General features: G+C 40.6%; 1 protein-coding gene across 1 annotated transcript in view; it reads left to right on the plus strand.

The window, feature by feature from the left end:
- The window catches only part of LOC112137294 (teashirt homolog 1), a 44,265-nt gene extending 33,711 nt beyond the window's left edge, over nucleotides 1-10,554 (plus strand). The window contains exon 3 of the mRNA XM_024259542.2: nucleotides 6,110-10,554. Within this exon, the coding sequence (XP_024115310.1) occupies nucleotides 6,110-9,444 (3,335 nt within the window). The 3' untranslated portion in view covers nucleotides 9,445-10,554. The remainder of the gene's footprint in view (nucleotides 1-6,109) is intronic.
- Nucleotides 10,555-10,717: the final 163 nt, after the last annotated feature.

Consider the following 10,717-nt stretch of genomic DNA (forward strand, 5'->3'; position numbering starts at 1 on the left):
GTGAGGCCAGTCCAAACAGAAGTGTCAGGTCTTATGAAACCGCGGGATCAACTCCCACGTAGAGAAGAGGAGTAAGAATGAGCAGGAGGGGGGGAGAGGAGCGAAAGACAGAGATTGCCTGATATACTAAGCATTACCATAATTGGCTTTTCTACATGATAGGACAGAGGAAATAATAATGTCATTTTATTTACAGCCTTCCCTCTGCTGAAACGCGCACACACTCCTGCGCTCCATACAGGTCAATGACACACACTGATCAGGCCTGTCCAAAGCCATCAGAGGTGAGTGGCAGGGAATGGAGGAGCCGGTGACAAAGCGAAACGAGAGAAAGAAATAAGACTGCCACGGCAAAGCCCCGCTTTGAAGGGCCGCTAAACGCTGTGAGGGAGCCTCGCCGGCCGGCCGGCCGGCTGCAGCTGCAGCACCGGGCACGCTGGGTAAATCAGCGGGGTGAAAGCTGGCGGAATTGGACATTAGCACTGCAAATGAGAGCTGGGATTGGCCTTTTCTCCAAGACAACATGAATAAATGAAGAGACTTTAAAGAGGAAAGCCTGTGCATTTTGTGTATATGTGATCGTCAAAGTTATCTCGGTCTGCCCTGCAGAGAGAATGTCTCTCATCTGTGCAGTTTAGGCTCTTCTAAAACGTTCAAAGTGTTAGTTTAATTTAAATGTTAAGTACTGTATTTTCTCACTACAAAGTGTACTAAAAAGATTTGGTCTTTTCTGCATGTCTTATAATCCAGAGCTCCTTATACATACATACACACACTGTATATATATATGTTTATATATATATGTATGTATACTGTATATACATGTATATACACGTATACTGTATATATACATATATATATATACATATATATGTGTATAACCTCACAAATGAGGTTGGGTGTTTTTGCAAATATACTAATATTGCTAACATGTTACTAACAATGGTGGGAATAAGTGTAACCACAGTAACATTTGTTCAGTAGTATCACTGTTTTTTACGCGTTCCAAACAAGGTAGGTTGTTATTGTGAATATGCTAGTGCGGTTATCGTGTAACGGTGTCGGACTGTGTTTTATATCCGTTACTAACAAGGTTGGGCGTTGGCGTAGTCACAGTGAAGTTTTGTGTGTGTTGCCAACAAGTTAGGTTGATATTGTAAATAAACTAACACCTCTGACGTGTTCGGAGATGAGGAAGAAAGTGACCCAAAAAACTCAGTTGAGGTTTAGTCCTTTTAATAAAAAGTGGAATCAGAGTTTCACTCTCGGGAGTGTAAAGATAAGAGCTTATGAAATGGAGTCCGCTTATAAATATGATGTCTTATTGGTCTTCAGGCCAATGTTTGTCAGGAGAGAAGGACCCCCCCAAAGGCCTCAACACCTTATATGGTCATCTTTATAAAATCTAAGGTTTGAGTGGTCAGTGTACTTGGCCCTCCTCCTGCTGACAAGATCATTTACAGTTTTGTCTTTCAGTGGAAAAGTACTGATTCAATGGTGGAAGCTCCCCTTGACTGGTTTCAACTGGTCTGGGGCTCCATGTGGGTTGAAGTAACAATGGATTCATTATTATGTTAATGACAAAATATGAAAGTGCAACATACTATACAAGTATAAAAAAATATTTGTTTAGTTTAAAAATCTGTAATATGTTGCAAACAATGTTGGGAGCTACATGTATTATGACTACGCTAACTCGGCTAACGTCTAGTGCGTTACAAACAATTGCTAGTCTATGTCTGAATTCCTTCCCTACTCACCGTATAGTGTTGTCTGAATCCACAATACCAAAATCGAGTGCATAAGAAATTTCCTAGAAGTCTTTGCGAAAAACTAACATGCATAGATGCTCACTACATAAGAAAATATAGACCACAATGCATTGCGGTCAAACAATTTTAGTAAAAAAAACGTGTTTCAGTTTAGTTTTTTCATATTCATCCACATTGTCATTATCAGAACACAGTGGAGTCACAAATACACATTGTGAAATGTTCGTATTGATTCGATTTGCATTTACCTTTTCCAGTTCCTTGTTTTGCTACATTTTTAACATTTTAGTTTGATTTATAGAAATTACTTTTTTGGAGCATTTTTTTTTTACTAGTGTGATTTGCTGTTGTGATTTAAAGTATGACTGACGGGTTTACCTGTTACTCTGGTCTTACTGCTTCTTATACTGTATATGGCATAAATTTGAAAATAGAAAATTGATTTATGATTTATTATTTTGGAAAACACAGCAAAACACAGCATTTGTTTTAAATTTCACACAAATGTTTGTGTATTAGTGCTGCATTTGCATGCAGTAAAAGTGTTGGACGGATGTGTTAAACGTGGCTTTTTGTGCTTCAGGGAGGAGAGTAGCTTAAAGCAAAGGACGGCATGTGAGATGTCCCACTGTGGTGTCACCTGTCTGCAGCAGAAAATCCTGGACTTTGGGCTCAACAATAGTGACAGGCTCCTCTCCAGACACAGATGGCTTCACTTGCCCCCCCACCACCCCTCCACCAGCCACATTGCATCTCTGCTTGCATCTGACATGCCGTGACTCTTTAAACTCATCCAAACACAACTCATCAGCCACACCAAGTTCAGACGTTTGCATATGCGACGCTTGCGAAAATTTCCGTCGCCAACTTTTCCACAAACTTGTTGTTTTTCCGTCTTTTCCCTGTACCCCTTTTTTCTTTTGCCTGGCCTTCCTGACAGCACAAAGCGGGCTTACGTTCTGACTGACAACCACAACAGACACTTCCCTCCCCTCCAGCCTCCCGTTTTAATCCCCTCCCTGTCCTGCTCTCCCTCCTTCTCCTCGTCCTCTTTTGTTCTGAGTGACGCTCGAAAGCAGCCGTGTCAGCATCTTTTCCATCTCTGATTGCCTTATTAGCCGGCGGTGGCACCCGCAGCTTTCCTGACACAGATGGTGAAGGAAGAGGCTTGAGAAGCGGGCAAAAAAAAAAATGGCTGACTTGTGTGTGTTGTTGTTGTTACTTCCCCCTCCCACCACTTCTCAGGCCTGTTTGTGTGGACACTGACACCTCAGGCTGACACTGACACACTCCTGACACTGATGCCTGTCAAGCCAACATATGGAGGATGGCAAGCAAAGAGTGGAATTTAGTGTTGGTGTGCTCTCACAGTGTGAGCATGTGTGTGTTTGCACAGATGCCAGGTTTCTCTCTCCGTATCAGTGGAGTTATTTTATCTTTAATCTACCCACGTACTGTAGACTTTAAACGGGCTCAGTTTTACATTCTTTTGAATCTGGATGGCTGTAACCTGATAATGATGTAACTCTAAGAAACAAAGTTTTTGTTTTGTAGCTGCTGTGGCAAAATGTTCAAGCGTTTTCATTTATCACTGGAATCTCATTATAATATTCTCCGCACTATAGGGCACTGTGGGGTTTAAAGCGCATCACCAACAAATGGTCTATTTTTGAACTTAAGTCATACATAAGGTGCACCAAACGATAAGGTGCATTAAGCGAGACAAAAGAGTTAGAGATAAGCCCACCAGTCTGTCAGACTTGATTAACAGTAACTCTACAACTTGTTTGTAGCATTATAGATATTAGCCACGTTATAAGTGTTAGCTGGATTAGCGTATTTACAATACCTTTAATTTCCAACCTGATTTGCTACACATACAAAAAACAGACCAATATGGCTAAGACAAATGTGACTGACTAAAAACACATTTTTACACGTCAGCAAAGTTAGTGTATCTAAAATGCCTGTAAATAAAAAACAGACTGATACCGATAAAACAAGTGCTACTGTGATTATGCCCAATCCCAACTTTGTTAGCAACATAAAAAAACACATTCTTAGACCACTACAAGTTAGCCAAGTTAGTGTATTTTCAATGCCTGTAAATAAAAAACAGACAGATACTGCCAAAATAAGTGCTCCCATGACTATCCTAACTCCAAATCTTGTTACCAACTTAAAAAAACAAACCATTTTTACACCGCTACATGTTAGCCAAATTAGCCTCATCACAAAACCTTTAACTCCATACCTTGTTAGCATCATAAAAAACACATTCGTACGTTGCTACACGTTAACCAAGTTAGCTTATATTCAATGCTTGTAAATAAAAAGAAAAACAGACTGAAACTGCTAAAACAGTGCTACTTTGACTAGACTGACTCCCAACCTTGTTGGCAACATATAAAAACATCTCAGCTACATGTTAGCAGGATTAGCCTCATCACAAAACCTTCAACTTGTAACCTTGTTAGTAATACCAAATCACAACCTTAGACTGCTAAGTTAACAGTGTTAGCGTATTTACAAAAACTCATACAACGAAAAAATGGACCGACATTTGTACTGACCGCTGTCTACTGTGTACCTTACATATTGCTTTGACATCAGTAAGCACAATCAAAATTAATTTATATATGAAGCCTTCTCCACTTAAAAAATACATTACACCTTGAAAGTGCACTTTATAGTGCAGAAAATACCGTCATTCTTTGTAGCTTGTGAATTATTATGAGAAAATTCTTAATCCTCATGCTATCCAATGGGGTCCAGATGACCCCACCCCTCATGTCTGCCGCAAACATAGGTGATATAAAAATTCCTTGGGAAAAAAAAAAGTTCTGTGCGCTGTCTTGTGGGGTCCAGATGAACCGACTTTTAATGTAAACATGCCTAGGATAGCACAGGGGTTACAAAAAACCCACGTTAGTGAGTGTCCATGTCTCTTTTTTTTCTTTTTACTTGCACACTGATAAAACAAAAAAATAAGAGCTCTTTTTTCACTCGCTGGCATCTAAACAAGAAACGATGTCTGTTCAGGTTTTGGGATTGAGAGCTGACAGCAAACCTTTTCTTCACTGAAGACTGATTAGACAAGGGGCTTGAGATGGGATACACGCTTAACTCTTTAATTTTTCCTATTTAGGCCTTTTAAAATCTTTCACTTTTAGATGACAGCTCGAACAGAAAAAAAAAAACATTTTTTTATGTTTATAAGTCTGTGATAGAGGGAAAGCCAACCCTTTTTCAGCAACACAACAGTTTTTTTCCCCTCCTGTTTTAAAATGGCTCACTGCGAGCGCTCGAGGAGCACAGGCATGAACAACACAGCTTGTCATGTCCGCTGGCCGTTTCCTAACATCATGCTGTGAGGACTTCCACAGCCGATGCCAAGTCAACTCCAGCCAACCGTGGCTTGGCAGGGAAGATGCAGCTGGCATTTTCCACCGTCATGTCGTTTTTGTTAATCTATAGCATGCGAGACACTTTGAAAGAAAATGAAAATATGTTTACTGTACAGAAGAACAATGAACAATGAATTTTGCATAAAAGGAAGTTTAGCTTTCCGATTTGTAGGCATTTGCCTTTTTTTGACAGAAACATTTTTTGTTTCATATGTAAAAAGTTCACTATAATAAATTTGCTAATTATTTAGTTAATGAATTTTCAATAACATATTGTGTTTTTTTATTGTCCAACAACAAGTAAAAAATACTTTAACTTCTGTTGGGAAATAATAAGTTAGGTAGCATTAATGAAAAGCCAAAATTTGTAACATCCAGAAGTAAATTCCCTTTTTTTGTTTGATTTCAACATTCCCCCACACATTCTTCTTAGTCTTCTTTTTGTTTAATTTATCTGCTAAGCAATGGGGTAAAGACAATTATTTGTCACTTTATTATTGTTGTGTTACAGTACTATTTACAAATCTCTTGCATATTTTTGTGCAAACTGCACATTGACAGTTACATTTTTTGCACCACACATGCATACAATGAATACCGTGGAAGCATTCTGTTGTATCGTGTATGAGAATGGTTGGATTTAATCATTTGAATCAATTTAATTTAGTCTAAGCTTGTTTTTTTTTATTTTTAGACGAAAATAATCAACTATTCTGTTTGTTTTTTGTGTATTAATTTGTTTTATTGATTAAAGTTTGACATTTGTTCAGTTTAAATTACTATTTCGGCAACAAATAGAATCAAATTGTAAAATGATAATTGAAAATAGTGAATTAGGAATTTGTAAGTAGTATTATTGATGCACTATTGTGGGATAAAATCCAGTCTACTCCAATTTAACATTTCATTTCCTTCTCCTTTCTTTTTCAGCTTATGGACCTGAAGATGATTTAAAGTTGGACAAGACCGAAGATGAGGAGCACCTACAGGATGATGGACTTTCCCTTGATGGTCAAGACACAGAGTTTCTTTTCAATGACGACGAGGACCCAAAAGATCGGTTTAGTTGTCAGAACTCGCCACTCAGCAATGGTACTAATCCAGATGCTGGGTATGCCTCTCCTCTTAGTACCACCAGTGATCAACTGGTGGACCTCAAGACCACCACCTCAACTTTCAGTGATCAGGACAGGACGGAGGAGAAGCTTGAAGACGGTAGTGAGTCCATCAATAGCCTCTCACTACAGGACAGTCTAGCCAAAATGAAAGCTGTCTATGCAAACATGATTTCAGAGAGCTCCTGGTCCAGCATTGCCCTGGATGTATTTAAAAGTAAGCAAGCAAACAACTTCACAGCAACCAATGGAAGTGGTAGCGACCATAAAGGCAGCAACGGGCTTCCTAACAGTCACAGTTCAGGAGGGATCCATGTGAAGAACAGATGTAGCAGTAACAGCACCCCAGCCACCTCTAACATTACTACCAGCAGCACTTCTACGAGAATGGCTTCAAGTCACAGCAGCAACGGCATCAATGTGAGCTCCAGCAGCGCAGGAGGGCTAACGTATGACTGGCACCAGGCTGCTCTGGCTAAAACTCTTCAGCATACCCCATACCAACTCCTTCCTGAGCCCAGCCTTTTCAGCACCGTGCAGCTTTACAGACAAAACAATAAACTTTATGGCCCAGTGTTCACTGGAGCCAGCAAGTTTCGATGCAAGGACTGCAGTGCAGCCTATGACACTTTGGTCGGTCTGACTGTCCATATGAACGAGACCGGCCACTACCGTGATGACAACAAAGACTCAGAAGATGATCGGAGCAAGAAATGGTCCAAACCAAGAAAGCGTTCCCTCCTGGAGATGGAGGGGAAAGAGGATGCACAGAAAGTTTTAAAGTGTATGTATTGTGGCCACTCCTTTGAATCCCTGCAAGATCTCAGCGTTCACATGATCAAAACAAAACACTATCAGAAAGTGCCTCTAAAAGAGCCGATGCCCGCCCTTACCTCAAAGCTGGTACCCCCGACCAAAAAGAGGGCATTTCAGGAGCTGATATCTCCAAGCTCCCCAGAGTCTGTATCCTCTGGCATACTCTTGGGAGAATCCCCCAAAGACCAAAAGGTAGTTAATCCCTATGTCACCCCTAACAATCGATATGGCTATCAGAATGGTGCAAGCTATACTTGGCAGTTTGAGGCGCGAAAGGCCCAAATTCTCAAATGCATGGAGTGTGGCAGTTCACATGACACTTTGCAACAACTCACAGCTCACATGATGGTCACGGGACACTTTCTTAAAGTCACAAATACAGCCTCAAAGAAAGGAAAGCAGCTAGTGTTTGACCCTCTAATTGAGGAGAAAATTCAGTCAATTCCTTTGCCTCCGACGACAGCACGGCTCCCCGCGCCCAATGGCACCTCACCTCTGAATTCCCCATTGCAGCTCTCTGGCCATGAAGACAAACACGAGGAAGTCGGACAAGACGAGATGGAGCAAAATAATTTTGAAGCGGATCACACTGAGAAAAAAATTAAAGAAGAGAAAGAAGATCCCCCCGAAAAAATTGAGAAACCTGTAAAGGCAAGATCATACCAGTATCTTAGAGAGGAAGACTTGGAGGAGACGCCGAAAGGCGGCCTAGATATCCTAAAGTCCTTGGAAAATACAGTCTCCAGTGCAATCAGCAAGGCACAAACAGGAACTCCAACTTGGGGTGGATATCCTAGTATTCACGCTGCCTACCAGCTCCATGGATCTTTGAAACCTACCCTACCCTCTTGCCCACAGGTTCAACCTCTGTTCAGCAGCACCAGTTTGAAGGCAAAGTCTAGTGATACAAGCTCCTTGATCCATTCTCCACATAGCCCATCTCCCCCTCCAAGTCAAAAGAGCAATGTGCTGGCAATGGAGGAGCTGGTGGAAAAAGTCACTGGGAGAAGTTCTGTAAAGACGGAAAAGGAAGAAAAGTCACTGGAGAACAAATGCAGGTCGGCAAAATCACCCTTGCTGAATCCTAAAGACAAACAGGTCTCGCCTAATCCAGAAAACCTTTTAAAGACAATGAAAGGTTCTGTAGCAGGAGAACAGGCTGAGCCAAAAGAGAAAGAACATGACAAGTCAAAGGCTAAAATAGATATAAAGATAAAAAGTGAGAGTGACTCTCCACAAGCCACCATGAGCAATGGCTGCAGTAACCTCAATATTATTACCGATCACCTGCCTGAGCCTCCGCTTGTCAGCCCGCTCAGTGCTTTGCAGTCAGTCATGAATAACCACTTGGGGAAAGCTTCAAAAGTGGTGACCTCTTCAATGGACCCCTTTGCCATGCTTTATAAAATGAGCAACACCCCGCAAAGCAAACAAACAGAGCCAGTAAGCCAATATCATGACACCGATGATGACCAACCCATGGACTTAACAAAGTCCAAAAGTGGAAATCGTACAACAGCCAAGCTAAGTTCTACAACGGCAAACAACTTCAACAAAACCAAACCAGATTTTAAGAACTTCTCTCAATCTTCATCACCGCCTCTACGAGAAAATGCTTTGATGGATATTTCCGACATGGTGAAAAACCTGACAGGCCGCTTAACACCAAAGTCTACAACCCCGTCGTCGGTCTCTGAGAAGTCGGATAATGACGGCTGTAGTGTGGAGGACAGCATGGAGGAACTGTCCCCAATTCAAAGACGGAAAGGCCGTCAGTCAAACTGGAATCCTCAGCACCTCCTGATTCTTCAGGCCCAGTTTGCTTCAACTCTCCGAGAGACTCCTGAAGGAAAGTTTGTCATCAACGACTTGGGACCCCAAGAGCGGGTACACATCTGTAAATTCACAGGTCTGTCAATGACAACTATCTCACATTGGCTGGCCAATGTAAAGTACCAGTTAAAGAGGACAGGTGGAACCAAGTTCCTAAAAAACATAGACTCCGCCCAGCCTCTGTTTTTGTGCAGCGACTGTGCTTCTCAGTTCAGGTCTCCGTCGTCCTACATTCACCACCTGGAATCCCACCTCGGATTCACCTTAAAGGACCTGTCAAAGCTTTCCATAGATCTGCTAGAGCAGCAGGCGGTCAGCCGATTGGAGGACAAGACGTTCGGCTCACCTGGGCTTGCAGACGAAGACACCGGCGCCGTCTACCAGTGCAAGCTGTGCAATCGGACATTTGTGAGCAAACACGCAATCAAGCTGCATCTTTGTAAGACACATGGAAAGTCCACAGAGGACCATCTCATCTTTGTGAAAGAGCTGGATAAGTGAGATAAACAGTGATTATAGACTACTGTTGCACTAAAACTCTAAGCTACGATCTGTCATTAAAGATGGTGTCACAAATGTATCACAAGAGATTTGACGCCGTTTCCTTTTATTTTGCTCATTGTGAAAGACAGGTGTTTGCACTGCAGGGGCTCTGAGCCACAGTATCAAATCTTTTTGGGACAAAAATCTAGGTGCAGCCAACATGCCACTATGAAGTAAGTAAATGTTGAATTTCTATCCCACTGCAATTTATCTGAGCCTTTAGAAACAAACTTTTAATTTCTTTGAATTTTTTTTCCTGTTTGGTTTTCAAGCATTTCTTAAAGATAAACACCACCTGTGTTAATAAGGCATGTCTTGAATTAATGAAACATCCCTTTTATGTTTCTTTAAACCCCATCAACAATGTGAAAGTCAAGGATTGCTTTAGTCAAGTTTGAATCTAGTTGTAAAAAGTAGATGGTAAAATGTTTTTTTTTTTAACATTGAGGATATTTTTATTTATCAAATTTTCCCAAAACAGCATCCGCTTTTAGTTCTCATGTACTCAATCAAAAATGGACAAAATTCAGTGTTTTTCATGAATAAGTTGAAAGAATTGTCACGATGTTTGTCATTTATTTTCCTCCAAAATGATGTAATTTCTTGGTTGAATAAACATGTACATATTTGTTTTCCTAGGCTAAGATTTTATTATTGTGGAGCTGCAGTTGTACATTTACGAAAATTAAAATTTATTGTATGAATAATCAACAAGTACATGTCTGTCAGCATATCTGCTCTTTACAGTTCACTTTTATTTGTATTGTGTGAATTTTTTATAAAATTATTTTCTAGGCCAATGAAGGGGGACTATATAAAAGTACAAAATATTGCCAGACCAAAACGTCCACTTTTCTTTTTTATTTGTGAGAAGTAGGTCCATCAGTGTGGTTACACAGACTGGACCTGGCATTGAACTGGCATTTGATGTAATGCTTTTGACTGTAAATAGGACTGAAAAGATTTGTGAACCAACAAAACTCTCCAGGTTGTGTCAATACTCCATTTATTCTGAATGGTATTTGTTTATCTAAAGTTGTAAAATAAACATCAAATCCTGGATTCAAACATGTTGTTGTGTCATTTTAGGATAGCAACAAGAAAACACATAATTTTTATCAACATTTTACAGTTTGTCTAATGTCTGCCATCGTCAAACAGAAAAGAAGTGCCAGTTCACTCATTCTTGATAAAGATCTAAACAAGGACACATTGCTGGCGACACTTAAAT

The sequence above is a fragment of the Oryzias melastigma genome, linkage group LG11 (assembly GCF_002922805.2).
Source record: "Oryzias melastigma strain HK-1 linkage group LG11, ASM292280v2, whole genome shotgun sequence".
NCBI classification, from domain to species: Eukaryota; Metazoa; Chordata; class Actinopteri; order Beloniformes; family Adrianichthyidae; genus Oryzias; species Oryzias melastigma.